This window comes from Lissotriton helveticus, chromosome 8 (assembly GCF_964261635.1).
Source record: "Lissotriton helveticus chromosome 8, aLisHel1.1, whole genome shotgun sequence".
Taxonomy (NCBI): Eukaryota; Metazoa; Chordata; class Amphibia; order Caudata; family Salamandridae; genus Lissotriton; species Lissotriton helveticus.
The window spans coordinates 1325726121-1325742308 of NC_136069.1; the positions used below are offsets into that span (position 1 = coordinate 1325726121).

The 16188-nt window shown below is 41.5% G+C and overlaps 1 protein-coding gene across 1 annotated transcript in view; it reads right to left on the reverse strand.

The window, feature by feature from the left end:
- LOC144773342 (amine oxidase [flavin-containing]-like) overlaps positions 1 to 16188 on the reverse strand; it is a 313689-nt gene that overhangs the window by 31420 nt on the left and 266081 nt on the right. The window contains exons 9-10 of the mRNA XM_078658307.1: positions 7288 to 7384; positions 1857 to 1910 (exon numbers count right to left, since the gene is read on the reverse strand). Of these exons, the coding sequence (XP_078514433.1) occupies positions 1857 to 1910; positions 7288 to 7384 (151 nt within the window). The remainder of the gene's footprint in view (positions 1 to 1856; positions 1911 to 7287; positions 7385 to 16188) is intronic.

Consider the following 16188-nt stretch of genomic DNA (forward strand, 5'->3'; position numbering starts at 1 on the left):
GCCTGTTGCCCTACTGGCTGGATGAGAAGGGCTGGACCAACATCTCTTGAACACAGAACCCCAGATAGACTCCAAGGGCTACTTGGCTGGCCCCCTGACTTGAGCCTCAGGGACAGAAAGCTCCATCAACGGTGCACCTGGACTCCGCCATCTGTGAATCTACCCTGCCAAGAGGTGCCAGCCCAGTCCTGAGCCCTTGGAAGTGGGCCAAAGGTGCTCTGCCAGCCTGTGTGATGCCAGCGGTACTGAAGCATCTCCTGCTGCGTGGTGCAACCCTGAGCAGAACCAACCCATCGCTACTGCTGCGTGGATCGGAACCGCTGCAAAGACCCTGATCACATCGCAGCCTGCCCCCGCATTGGAAACGCCACTGCACGATACACCCTGGGCGCAGGCCAGCCGCAGCCTTCATCCATGGCAGCCTCAAGGATAGACTCTGTATCACAGCATTACAGCTCCCTGGAACTGATGCATCGCCCGAACTGCACAATGCAACCACTACTCTGAACTTCGCATCACAAGCCCTCATCGGTGTGATCTTCAACGATGACACAACAGGACCTTGCACCACATCCTTGCTGCATCTTGGAGCAGATGCATCACTTTGGCGAACAGACACATCTTTGACGCGGACCCTCGCAAAGCTCTGCAAACCAGAATTTAAGGTACTTTGTCAGTGGGCCTAACTGTGCGCCTATAGCCAGCCCATGCTCCATTGTGGCTGGCCTGAACTTGTGACTTTGCCCCAGTCCGGCGCGACCAGATACCCACTGTTGGAGCTTCATGCCTTTTTGGTACATTGTTACTAAAATCTTCAACATTTTATATCTCATGCTCTACTGATTGGATTTGTTTTGTTTTGGTATTGTTTTATTTATTAAGAAATATTCTATTGTTCTAATATCTGCTGTGGGATCCTTTTGTGGTGTGTTTTCACAGTGTTACTGTTTGAAGTGTTACACAAATGCTTTACACATTGCCTCTGAGTTAAGCCTGACTACTCTGTATCAAGCTAGACGAGGGTTAAACACAGATTAATGTAGGGTTTGCACGTGACTTCACCCCGAGAAGGATTGTGGTTGCTGCTTGAGAAGTGTTCCCCCCTCTCAAGAAGTAACCCTATTTCTTACAGTAAGCTATCACTCACAAAAAAGAAGGACGTTCAGCACCACAAATGGCCCACCACTGGTACTGCAACACCCTCGTATAAAAAGTAGAAGGATGGGTGTTGCAGTACCAGTGGTTGGACATGTGTGGTGCTGCAGTAAATACAGTTTTTTTTCACAGTAGACAATATTGAACTTTTGATTGTGAATAGGAATTGACTTACTCTTTTGTGGGTGGGTGATGTCCCTTCTTAAATGCCTCCCTGAAACTCCCTAAACACCTCTTTACTCCTTCCTAATTCCCTTCCCTTTAGTAGAAAGTCTGGTCCTGTTTCTAGCCACGCCCCTGCGCCCCTCCCACATTTACAACTTGAACTTAGTCAAATGTGAGGTGAGACTCAGCAGTCGGGGCTGACAACTCCACACATATAAGTATAGGAGAGGCAGATTTATAAACTACGCATTACAAAGTTCCGTTTACGAATCTGGCCCTATGATTTCTGCGGTACCCTAGCTATTACAATGTTATCCAAGGTACATTTGTTTTTAATTTTCTTTTCTCATACAGCCATTGGAAGACTGCTGCATTAGGCCACTGAGATCATGAGCTCCAGGGTTTCACTCGAAAAATGGTATGGATTGCATTTAGAGCAACAGTGTAAACAAGCAACAAAGATGCTGCAACAATAACAAAAAAGAAAAGGAGAGACCAGAGTGGAGAGAAACATTTACACATCAAATGAATCTTACCTTTCATCTCTGGTGAGACTGGCCAGCCTTCTGGATTTTCGAGCAAGAATAAACCTTAGCAAACAAATTATAAAGAATGAATCAAAGAAACGCAGAAATTAAAATACATTTGTGATATTTCAAATGCAGATTTTTGCTTCTAGAGTAAATGAATCAGTTGCAAGTAGAGTCTTGCCTCTCACATACAAGTGCTCAACTGCTGCCTTACAGCTTACAAAAATGTTCTCTAGCTTACAACCTGACACCCAACCTTAGTTTTTTCTGCATTTGATGGTTACACATTTTGGTATTAATGATCCCTCAAAGAGCAATTTGAACAGAGCTTTTGAGGTATGGAGTAACTTTTGCCATGAGTTGTTGAGCATTTTGGACAATATACTTTAGGGGGATTTTGGAATATTTTCAGGGTGATGCAATGGCATCAATATGCTGCTTTGTAGGCATTTCACAGGTAATAAGTGGGAACTGTATAAGTTATACTGTTGAGCTTCTCTGGCCAAAATTCATAAATAATTTGTAGACTTAAGCAGAGCTTATGTGTTTTAAAACTGATCTGGAGCTGAAGTTTCCACATACCAATCTATAGGTTCAATCTAGCTGACATTCCCACCTGCAGGTAATCCATCAGTTTAGTAGATTCTCAATTGAAGTAACTCACCACTCAGGGACAGTGTTTGTAGGTTTGTACGTATTCGCAAAAAAATTGCATGCCCTTTGTCACCCAGAAAAGTGGCTCCTGTGAAGAGTAGTACTAAATGCCTTTCCAGGATTGAAAAGGAATGATTAAATACCCATACTTCAGCAAGAAATAAAAGATGAGAGTTCCTAATGCACAAAGGGCCGTATTAGGATTTCGGGCCGTCCGCTCAACACTGTTGCGGAGAGGTACCGCCTGACCTTAGTTTGGTGGTCCACAGTGGAATGGAAGCTTGTACAGCGGGTGAAAAAAACAGCAGCTCAAACTTCCATTGAAAAATGTATGTTTTGAAACATCCCTTCATCGTGTGGAAGGCACATCATGGTGCCTGTCACAGAGTACAGAGATGTTTAGCCCCCCAGGTCCAAATGCCTTCCAAACCGACAAATAATCCTGACAGCAGAGCCGCCATCATTGAGGGATTATGCAAACTTTCCAATGTCAGAACCACGTCGGAATCTCCAAGCAGGTTTAAACTCCGACACCGTCATCTTTATACAGAGGTCGGACTTTAAACCTACCATGTTGGGAGGAAAGCTTTGCGCCCGACATCGTAATCAGGCCCAAAGTGTTTCCAAGTGTAGAAAAAAGGTGAATAATATGCATCTTCATATTTCTGCCATGAGTACTTCGGTGCATTATCCACCAATCATACTCCTGTAAGACTTCCATAGCATACCCACTGTGAATCTCTGCTTTGTGGATAATGTGTAGATATATATACAAAAATATATCTTGTATGCGTATATTTAAATGTTTATTGCAAAATGGGCCCCATCAGGCTGTCTTCCATAGTGCACAATGACAAACGTGGTTTACAAAGTAATTTTAAATAAAACTTAAACCTGATGAGATGCGCTTTAAAATAGCTTAATATATTTAAATTATTTCATAGTATTTTCGAATGCCGTCTTTCAAATGTATCATATGCCACTGGAATTAAGCTATCCGGGCTGAAGAGGGGTTAAAGAGGGGTGAAACCCCGAAACCGGTCCTAGGATGCTTGTTTCCAGTCCAGGTAGGACCTGGCCTGGCAGTTCAGACTGGACTTTTCCCATTGGGCGCAGGGTCAAGACTGATTTGAATATAGCTGGGTCCAAACTGGAATGGCATGTGATCAAAAAAACTATGGTTTTAGACCCAGAACTCTGTACTGGGGTGAATGTATGACATTGTTCTGCATTCTGTCAATCAATGGTTCTTTTTGCATTTGTCACACAGAGTGGGCTGGGTATGCCCAGACGTGCTCTCCATGCCACTGGAATCAAGCTATCCTGGCTGAAGAGGGGTGAAACCCCGAAACCGGTCCTAGGATGCTTGTTTCCAGTACAGGTAGGACCTGGCCTGGCAGTTCGGGCTGGACTGTTCCCATTGGGCGCAGGGTCACGACTGATTTGCATATGGCTGGGTTCAAACTGGAATGACATGGTGAGAAAAAAAACGATGGATTTAGGCCCAGATCTCTGTACTGGGGTGAATGTATGACATTGTTCTGCATTCTGTCCATCAATAGTTCTTTTTGTCTTTGAAATGTATCATATTTTGACAGCAATGCCCTAGAAATGTACTATTTGCTACTGTCCTATTTGACGATAAATGTTTACGTTTCTATACTCTGGATTCTAGATTATTGATGCATCTTAAGCCAAAATAAATTTGTATTTTGATATTTAACTTGGAGAGATAGTTAGTAAAAAATCTATAGCAAAGCACATTTTGCGATTTGAGGTGAAGCTATTGCTGTGTGTGGGTATTGCCTTTTATGGGAAACTGTGGGCAGACCACTTTTTGAGTTTGCACATTTAAATAAATGATTTGGCTAGTCTACTCTTTCCTCCATAACTCTTAGCAAGAGTTCTACCTCCCTTTTTATGCTAGGCATATTATTTGTGCAATGCATTCTGCATTGTGATTGGGACCCTAGACTTAGAGGCATAGATTTGAGGGTGCCCAGATTTGGAAAATGACAGTCACTGCTCACCAATGAGAACACTTTCCTTTCTGTTGTTACTGGGAGCATGGTGTTATTGGTGGGCCTTAATGCTGGAAGATAATATGATATAATTATTGTTAGTACAGGAAATGTTGTGCCATCGTCTGAACAGGAACTTCAACAGTTCGGTTTTCACCACTTATTCCAGTGAGGAAGGAGGGACCAACTTCTATCCTTATAGCATGGAAAATTAAACTCCTAGACAGTCGAAGGCTTGGTTTTAGGCACTTGCCTTTTAAATGATTGTACGATGGAAACTGAGTAAATAAATACAATTGTCTCACTCTAATAAAGCACTAGTTGGGCATTCTCTTACAAGCAGTTCTGCTAATAGAGCACTAAAAAAGTTGTTAAAATAGTGCTAAAAGACAGTGCCACTGTTGTTCTGGACAACATGAAATTTCAGTAGGCCTTCGAAGACAGCATGTCAGAAAAAGCATAATACCAAGATATTGCCCTGCTCATGGAACATCTTCTCACAAACACCAGTGCAAAGGTACGTACAAGATTTGGCAGAATATACCCCAGAAGGAGATGGGCAGCCTTGAGTAGGGAAATATATCCACTATCATAAATGTGTCTGTCATGAAATAAATGCCTGTGGACATTTATTTCAGACTTCGATTTCGACTTGAAGGATTTTGACTGGTGGTCATGACAGTTTTTTTGTGCAGGTCATGCCGGCAAGTAATTAAACCCAGCTTTTGTGTTTGTTAACAGTGAAAATATATTCTCAGGTGTGATATAATTTATTATGTTGTAGTAAATGTATTTTTTGCAGTTGGTATACACAGTCTTTGTCTGCACTATATTGGAACAAACTGTATTTTACATTGTTCATGTTTTTCTTGTTTCTCTGAAACTTGTAATAGGAGGGAAACCTTTTATTGCATGTGGAATTGAACTCAGAATTGCACTCAGATTTACCATTTTGTAAATCCAGGTTAAACTTTATAAATGGTAAGATTGATTTTAGAAAACATGTTATTGGTTTGAGTAAATTTTAAGTGTGAAACCATGCATTACTTTGAGTATGGCTATCTCCTATAGGGGCCATGGAGTCCCAGAAGCCTCTAACATGATGTGGCAATAAAATTTCTGACACAGATACAATGATTTCTCTAGCTCCATGGTTGTACGGACCAACTGAACCTCCAAAGGTCTTGGAAATCTAAATGTTTAAGTCCCAACTTTTAAGAGTTCCTGGAACAGCTCCTCTTCATCACTTTACAACTTCCAGGATCTAAGAGTCAGCACTTATGGGGCTAGAACTCACTCCAGCAGAGGCTACCAGCAGGGTTCAGTCCTAATCCAGTGGCTACTGTAGAATTCACTAGCCAGTGGGTGGGGTTGACTACTGGACATTCATTAACCAGTGAGAAAAAGCTACTGAGGGCACTTTAGCAGCAGATCCTCGTTGCCTTTCTGCAAACCTATCCCACAATACACTAGTCTAGCACCAATCCAACAAGGCAGAATATTTCTGCCCAATGAAGGGAGCTTGTGTGCCTTCAAGGGGTGTGTTTAGGAAAATGAGCAGTTACCTCCTCTTCAGATACATCCACGTGGTTTTGGGACCAGATCCCCCTCCCAGTGGGGTGGTGCCAAAGTGGCAACAGAGGGTTACTTAACAAAAGGCTTCTCTTCATCAGGTCTCCCTTTACACTTAACTAAGGATGGGTATGCCTCACCCTAATCCCTTTCAAGTGAATTAAGTTCCGGGAACTTTTCCTGTTCTCCTTACTGAGCTGATATCTGTTACATGCCTCATTTATGTGAAAATGACTAAGCCATTGTTCCTGCTCTGGGAACAGTTTTTACATCTCATTAAGGGGAAGCACTGGCAAGGTGATCTGCCAGCAGGTAATACTAATTAGACACTGGAGGCTCAGGCGGGTAAAGTCTAACTCTTTAAAAGTCATTTTTCCTAAATGTGTATTAAAAATCGGAATTCACCATTGAATTCGATTTTGAATAAACATTAAAAATAGCATTTGAATACCCAGAGATAGCAGGGTTATGATTTTATTCTGAATTCTAGTTTTTCTTATAGTACAGCTACAACCATTTCCAGTGAAAATAGCTTTCTGGGCCTTATCACTATAGGTACATGTCAACATTACATTTCTGCATGTAGTAGGGGTTAGAGCACGTACACTGGGACCTGGACACCAGTTGCCCAGTGTGCAGCGTTCAAAATCCAGCATGCCAGTCAGCAGCAAATTGGGGTGACTACGCAAAAGAGACACTTTTTTATAGATATCAATTCCCGCTTCATTAGATATATGACTACTGCCTTACTATTGACATGCTTGAGCCAGCGCCTTTGCACTTTAGATAACATTGTGCTTTATGTATTTTATCCTAACCTTAAAATAAATTGCTTTAATATAGATGATTAAAAAGTTCAATGTTGATGAATAATTGTCACATGCAAAACGCATTACTATATATGGCGGTCTATGTAAAACATTAAGTACCAGAAAGATAGTTTTACTGCAACGTGGTACCTATTGCTACTATCTACATTATCTGCCTTTCTTTTTGATATATTTAAGAGATATATAAAGCAACACCTATGTTAGCAAGCAAATGAAATAGACAACTGCATTTAGGCTCAAAGATTTGCTTGAATCCCACGAGGTGTATGGTGTGAAATACATTTTTGGTATTTTTCCTTCACTGCCCCTGTCAATGCACACCTTTAGCAGAACATAACCTTTACACAGTCTGTAAATTACCCCATAATTGCAGCAACAGAGCCATCTGGTTTGGTGTCATCCAGAGTCAGTCCAATTGCTGCTTCCTCATCTTCAATAACCATGGTGCCACAATAATCTGGAAAATATTAAAAGCAAGAATAAAAGCATAATTGAAACTCCACACTGGCATATTTTCTCATTCCATGCAGGGAATATGTTGATTGGATATACTACCTAACAGCAGTCACAAACTAATTTGATCAAGTCTGCGAGAAAGTTGAATTGGTCTTTTCTGCCCTATCTTTTGTACAATTATATCCAGATAAAAAGATACAATTTTACTGTGTATATTACCAATGTGATGCTAAGCAGAATCAGTAGTATACAGAAGTATTGTAATTCACCGATTAAACATACTAATATACTAATGCAGTAAACATGAACATTCTTAAAAAGGTTGACTCGTAAGTGGACTCTATTGCACTATCTTTCATATTATTAGATACACTTTTTGGACAATACTAGAGAACTCTTGGTAGATAAAACTATAACATTTTTGGAGTGACTATTTGAGGGAGAGGCATTCTTGTATTTTGAGAATTGTTTGAGGGCATTTAATATCTTAAGAGTAGCAAGATGGCATACTGAGCTACTGATCGGCAATAATATTTTCAGTTACCTTAGGATCATGAGTTGGATTCCTATCAAGGCTGACACAGCCTTCTGTTTTTGAAGATTGGTCATTCAAGTGCCATTAAACTGGCAATTAGTAAGATCTTTTATCAAAGGCACTTAGAAATGACGGATGTGGGTATGAAGTATACAAAAAAGTGGTAGTTGGAATGCTTGGATCAGTTTCAGCAACTGGTAAAAACTCAAGGCAGCATCCCAGTCTATCGTTATTTTGCACATGTGCCACCTCAGTTGGGACCCAGACTTGTGCAAATCAGTCTTGACCCTGCTCCAAAGGGAACAGCCCAGCCCAAAAGACAGGCCAGGTCCTCCCTGACCATGCGTGATTACTAGTGGCTGAGATTAATTCAAGCATTCCAACTATAGCTTTTTGTCTACTTCAGTGTGAAGCCCTAAGTGGGACAGGTATGCCCAGATATTTCTCCCTTGCAGACTGTGGTGCCACTGGAACCAAGCTATACCTGCCTGATGAGCCCTAATAAGGGATAAACTGCTTTCGGGCTGCTTGTGCTCCAATTCACGGAGGACTAGTCCAAAATGACATGGAATAGCTGTAAACTACTCTCCTCAGGGTATTCCTTGAGAACAAAAAGTCTTTTGAGGTAGATGCTTTGCTGAAGCATTGCTAGGATTGGCAGCATATAATTACATGATCATCAATCTACATTTTTCTGAAGATGTGAGACGAGGGAAAAGAAGCAAATACCAAATGGCCACATAAAAGCAAGGTAGAAAATATGAATGTTTCCTGTTTATGTGAAAGCAGCAATATAGTGAGGACTAGTCTTTAAAGCTAGACCTACCCCATCCAGGCTAGGTCCTGTCACACAGTGGGAAAGCATGGGAACAGGATCACTTTGAGTAAGGTGGGGAGAGTGTGGTGCTGTTTTTTAAATATCTAGCCCATGTACAGGCTGGGTGATGTTTAGCTTATGAGATAGGCTTCTTCCATTTACGGAGGGTAACTTGGGATGTGTGTTGCAAACCTTGAGGGTAGATGTCACCTTCTGGGGCATTCTGAAAATCCACACTGGCCAGAATGGTGTTGGCAAAAATGATCCTACCGCCCTGAGTCCTCTATTACTTTTTGAATCTCCCGATCTGGAACCCGAGAGGCTAGTTTGACTCCTTAAATACATTGTTTTGAGGCACTAATATGGGATGGGAGGCGCAAGCAGGTATCGTCAAACACACTTCAAAGCCCCGCATACAGGGGAGGCCTAAGAGTCCATCACTATGAGCTATACTAGTTGGAGGTGCAGCTACAATGGCCTGCTTGCTGGCTGGTGGGTTCCGGTCTTACTAAATAGAGGGAGGGGAGGTGGGGTCACTATTGGCACTGCTTCTGGGGGGAGAAATGTACCCCTGCCCAAGAACTGCTCACCGTTGCCCTCCGAGGCTGGAGAGGTGCAATCCGGCAACTGGGGCGCCCCACCTTATAGTCCCCTAGGGCTTCCCTCATTGGCCTGACTACTCCAAGACATTTTTTCACAGCCCAACAGAGGTGGGCATATATAGATGTAGAAATAGTCACACAGGGAGACCCTGATTAGAGAGTGCAACCTCCCAGGCATGTAATTCCTAGTTTACTGTGCACTGGTGTAGATGGTGCATCAAATCCAGAGTGCTTTATAACAGGAACCTCTCAACACGACCTGCTGCAGACATTACCAATATTTAGACAAGATTGCCATTTGATCTCTTGGCTCTATTAGGCTATGACTGCCTTGGCTTCTGATGGGAAGTGGCGTAACAATAGCCCCCTCAGTGCAGGGGGCCTATGAGCTCCAGATGGCCCCCTCCGAGTACGGTGTATGGGCAGTCCCAAGACCGCCTGACTGGATTAGGAGCGTGGAGACCCTCCTCTATGCATTTTCCAGGGGGCCCTCCTCAAGTTTTGTTATGCCACTGCTAATGGCCTATCGATTTTGAGAGCCAGGTGGGAAATTATTATAGGCTGACAATTCCATTGGAAAGAGTGGGATCAGACCCAAGAGTGCTCGTATACTATGGAAAGGAGTCGGATCAGACCCTAGACTGCACGTATACTATCTCATGAAATATTCGTTTTAAATATACCCAGTTCAACTTCTTACATACCACCTATCTTACACACCACAGACTGAATACCATGCTACACACTGTTGACTTACTCTGCCCCAGATGTGATGTGGTTGATGAGGATTTCGTCCACATGGTGTGGGCTGCCCAGTGGTAACTCGATTCTGGCACCAGAGAGTGGGCAACAGAGTCCTAGCCTGCCACTGAGAGTGGCCCACAGAGACTGCATTACACTGAAAATCCCGTGATGGCCCACCTCACAATAGGTGGAAGGCAGAGGTTGAAAGCTGGGCTCTGGCAGCCACACTGAGCCTGGAAGAATATAGAGGCCTCTTTATGAAACCCTTGGTGGAGCAGTGGAGGGAGGTGACTGCTAGTTTTACTGTCTCGGAGTTAAGGTAGTTCGGTGGGAAGGTCCGCAGATCTAATAGTGTGGATTCTCTTTCCCCTGTCTTCTGCCATTGACCCTTGGTTTTTGGTGAAACCTGTCCCCCCGGCACCACTTAGTGCTTAGAAGACACTCCTACACTCCTGGACCCTTGCTTCAGCATGACTGTCTCTTTACCTTCCAGAAAGCTACACAAATGTAACTGGGAACTTTCCATAGGTTCATGCGTGACTATGTTTGGTAAGTTTTACGTGTTTCTTTCCTTTACCACTAAGTATTCTTACTATGTAACATACCTGAATGTGACATCATTCACTAGAACACTATTGTACTATATCATCTTGAGAATGAACTGGCATTGTTATTGTCTTATAAAGATACAAAAACCTAATATAGAAATGTATTTTAAAAAACGTGCCTAAAGATACAACAAAAAAAAGATATAGGCTTTCGACATTTTGGAAAACTACTAGAATATCCACTTTTGTTTTTGCCATAAGTCAAAAGAATTGCTGAAAAGTTGGGAAGGGCACAGCAAGGAAACTGTCAGAATATATTCAAGGCCCTCCATCAGCCACTGCTCACTTACCTCTTCATCTTGGGGCTCCCATTAGCCTGGAAATTAGAACACTACTGACGTGCTGAAGATTATGTTATGTTATGTTATGTTATGTTATGTTATGTTATGCTATGTTATATTTTCTACAGTGCAGGTACACTATAGTTTCTATGTACTTTAGGTTATTACACAATGGGATGAAATGAGAAATACAATAAAAAAGTCAAAGTATAATAAGTTATAGTTTCAAGAAAGCAGTTTTAAAAGGCAAAATGTTTAGACGTTTAAACGTTGGGAGAGAAAGAGCATGCTTAATTCAGTCTTAGTTTGTTCTTTTCCTTTGCTGTTGCAGAGCAGAAGAAGGAGAAGAGCTCTGCTTGTTCTCTCCGTGGGAGAGGACTATGGTCTTGGTTTAAGCTCTCATTTGTACCCAGGCTGTGGAGATGATTCTCAATTGGTTAGGGAAGCTGGCTTCCTGTCGTCCACATGGAACTAAAGGAGAAGATGGGCTCCACTTGGAAGTAGACATCAGCAGCTCAGTACGGCTGGGATTTTTGCTGAAGCTAACCCAGAACGAAACAACCTTGCCCAACCAAGATTTGCTGGTTTCCTGGTTCACTCATCGTTGAGCATTTTGCAGTGAAATTCAAGGCTCCGTAGACTTGCAGAAACCAGATGCCTGACCTTGTGCAGCCCTCCCAACTGTGGGCCTCATACGTGAGTGCCAGGAGAATTCCAAGCTTCAGAAAGTGACTAAGGGCATGATGTAGAGATGGATGATGGGTTACATTTTGACAAATATGGCAGATATCCTGTCTGCCTTACTACAAGTGGATTATATCCTATGGCACTGGTAATAGGGTGGAGAGGATATTCACCACATTTGTGACAGAGGAACCCATCTGCCAAACTCTAAATCAGGCCATTAGTCTGAACAAAGAAAGACAAAGAGAGAGGGAAATGGAAGAAATGTGACCACAATACATGAGCACTTCCATGACTGCATTTTTGTTTGAACATTTGGGGTCAAAACTGAAAGCTTCCGTGATATTCCAAACGTAACATATCTGTCCTTGTGGAGACCACAGTCACCACAATATCCTGCCATGCCCACTGAAAATGTGTACCCACACAAAAACAAAAGAAGGTAAACTGTTGACTGAGTTGAAGCACTAGGCCTTACTTGATGTGTGCTTCATCACTGCTGGCCTGAAAGTGAACTTAGGAACTAGTCACCCTAGTCACATAGACTAACATTGACATTGGCCTTCCCCATTGTGTTGTATCAACGCTTTTTGCTTTTTCCTTATTAAGTCATAACTTCTGATCTCCTTAATCATTATTGTTGTTTTGATGTTGATTTAATCATTACATTTTACTTCCTTTTACTAAATTTTCTTGAGAATTGTAACTTTCTGACTTTAATGTTGTCTTGGTGCGTGTAAAATACATTTGATCTATGTTCTCAGTTACTTTGAGTTGTTGCTACCAAGTGAAACCTTGATTTCACTTTGACACATACTTTACACATATTGGGTACTGGATTACTTAATTTTGAGGGAGCTCATCTACCCCTAGTTATTAGCCCTGCTTCTCACAGTCCTCTAGCCTTTATAGCGCAATTCTCTCATATTTTTACGACACATAGGGAGTTTAGCCAATTTCAGATGTGTTAGTTTCCATGCAATGGTATGCTGGTAAGTATCTAGCTGTAACACATTATATGCATGTATTTTGCTTGGTATCATGGTATACACAACACTGACCTTCAAATGGCCACATAAAACGATACTGATACAACACTAAGGGCCTTATTTATTTGTGACGCACTAGTGGTGTACAAAAGGTGCCTTGTTGCCCCATATTTACAAAGTGACGCATCTAGGTAGTTGCATCACTTTGTAATCCCCTGCGCCACATTATACCTGCGCCTGGTATAATGTATGTGGTGGGGGGATTCTGACGCAAGAAAGGGTCATAGAAGCGACACAGTGAAATCTATAAGATTTCACTGCGCCACTTCTAGGACGCAAATGCGTCACTATCTCACGCCTGCCTCACAGCAGGCATAAGACTGGCGCAGGCCCTTTCACATGGGGCTTGCCCCATGTGAAAGGACACATTGCTGGAGTTGCGTCACTTTTGTGACACACTCCAGCAATGCGTCACTTTTGCGCCATACAGATACGTCAGAAATACTGACGTATCTGTAACTCCTTGCGACATGCAGTGATGCGACACTTCTCATAAATGAGGCTCTAAGTGGCTAGTTAGAGTAAATGAGCACGTATTAGACAAGCACACAAAAATGAATGTTTTTGAATGCAACTGTTATTAACTGCTTAGATATCCTACACTAAAAGCAGAGTAACGTTGAAAAACCAGACTCACATAATGTCTTTCCAGCAGATGAGCGTAGGGAAGATCAAAGTCTAAAAATGACAGTAAGATTGTTTCAAGCAGATGAATAATAAGTCGATGAGAGCAAATACCTTCTAGGAAAAACAGACATAAACATTGGGCTAGAAAAGGGATAGTCCCTTAAAAACCACAAGTAAAAAAATATATAGTAGTATGGAATGAAAAAATATGTCACAGGTTAATGGTGTTTTTAATAACGAAAATAATGTAGCTAAGCTCCCAGGAAGTTAAAGAGTAGAATGGGCAATCAAACAACACACATAGAATGTAGGTGGATGAAAATGTTTAACGTGGAACGTATCTGGTTTAAATAGTAAAATTAAACGGAACCTTGTGTTTGAAGAGCTCAAAATGTATAACCCTCAAATTATAGTACTAACTGAGACTCACATAGCATATAAAGATAGGAAACTACTTGAACAGCTTGGCTATGTAGTCCTAGTATCTACGAACTTTAACGCTTCTATCCGGGGCGTAGCAATTCTAAGACATAAACAACTTAGAGTAGAGGTAAATAAGTCACTGACTGATAAAGCTGGGAGATGGGCATTGGCACAAGTAGTTATTGAAGGCTTTAAATACACTATCTGTGGCGTTTATGCTTCTAATGTGGACGAACCCCGGATTATTGATCAAATTAATTTGGAACTATTTGGGTGGGAAGGGGAACTCATTATGCTCGGAGACTTTAACTGCATTATGGACTATAACCTAGATACAACCAGAAGGCGATCTTTTCAAAGGATGCGGAAGACTAGGGCTGCAATTTTAGATCTAGCAGCAACTCATCTAATTAAGGATGCTTGGAGATATCTTATACCCTAATGTAGCAGGCTACACTTGCTACTCTGCCGCACACAAGCTATGCTCATGCATAGATATGGTTTGGGTCTCCGATTCTATCCTTGAAAATGGCACTATGGCAATCTGCCCGAGAGTCACTTCCGATCATAACCCTATTATGCTGACATTTGAGATAACAACGGAAAGACAAGCTCCCCGTGTGTTCTCTTTCCCTAGATATCTGTTTACAGATACTACCTTTTTAGGCCAATTAAAAGGACATATAAAGGAGTTTGTAGAATTCAATATCCACTCTGCAGCACCAAGGATAGTTTGGGATACATGTAAAGCTAGCATCCGTGGGTTTTCCCAGCAGTATATATGGCAACAAAATAATGAACGTAGGAATCAAGATGAGAAAATGACAACGGATATACTTAATATGGAAAATGTATTGTCTGAAGCGCTTATAAAAGGAGATGACGAGATTACGTCTTAAACTAGTTGATCTAAAAGCAGCTTTAAAAAAGATTTTTAGGGAAAAAAGCATAATTAAAATCAGGAAATACCAACTAAGCCAATATGAAGGTGGGGAACAGATAGGGAAAATATTAGCATATAGAGTGGCCGAGAATCGAGCGCAGACGGCCGTTAAAGAAATTAAGGGGGCCAATAATCAAAGTTTTCAAGACACAAAGACTATTTTAAACCAATTTGCACAATACTATCAGGAGCTATATACCCCGGAGAATGAGGTGGATAATGACAAAATTAAGAACTATCTAAACTTAAATAAAGTCTTACCTATTGACCCGGCGCAATGTGTTCAATTAGCTGGGGACATTACATCAACAGAAATTAGAACAGCTATCTACTCCCTGGCATCAGGGAAAGCCACAGGGGAAGACTCGATTCCTATAGAGTTATTTAAAACATGTGCGGAGGAATTAATACCACTTCTGTCTTTAGTGATTCAGGCTATTGGGAAAGGGGAGCAAGCACCTAGGTCATGGAACTTAACACAAATATTTTTTTTCCTGAAAAAAGGCAAACCAGCTGTTGAAAGAGGTTCCTATAGACCTATATCCCTCATAAATAGCGACGCTAAAATATTCGCCAAAATACTGTCTACTAGGTTAGCACCATTAATGACACAAATGGTATCATCTCAACAACATGGTTTTATCCCTAAAAGGGACACAACGGCTCATATTAATATGGCTATCATGGCTTTCGATGTGGCGCAGATTAAGTCAACCCCACTCGGTATGATATTATTAGATGCAGAAAAGGCATTTGACCGAGTGGGGTGGGACTTTCTATGGGCCACATTATTTGCTTTTGGTATAAAGGGTCAATTCTTGAACTGGATTCAGGCACTGTACGATAAACCAGCTGGTAAAGTTTCTTATATGGGCAAATGCTCTTCTACTTTTCCGATTGGACGAGGACAAGACAAGGGTGTCCTTTATCCCCTTTACTATTTGCCCTTATAATGGAACCATTTCTGATCGCACTACAAGGTAGGGATCAGATTTTTCCTTTTTTTAATGGAGCAGATTCACTCAAATTAACTGTATACGCGGACGATATAGCGGTGTTCTCCAATGATGTCGAAGAAGCGTTAAAAGGTATAATAATAGAAGCGGGGGATTTTGGCTCAGTATCTGGATATAGATTAAATAGTACTAAGACTCAAATTGTTATGAATTATAGACCATCAAATCCATTACAAGGGGTATGTGATCAGGCTACATACCTGGGGGTAAAGATTTCATCAGATGTTAATCTAATATTGGCGTTAAACTACGAGCCTCTATTGAAGGAAACAGGTATATTATTCAAGAAATGGCATAAACTACCATTAAGTATTATAGGCCGAATTAATTTAGTTAAAATGAAAATACTACATAAGTATCTATATCTTTTTCGCTCAATTCCTTTACGTATAAATAATTCTTACTTTAATAGATTGGACGGAATTATTAGCAGTTTCATCTGGGGATACAAGAAAGCCCGCCGCGCTGTTTCACTC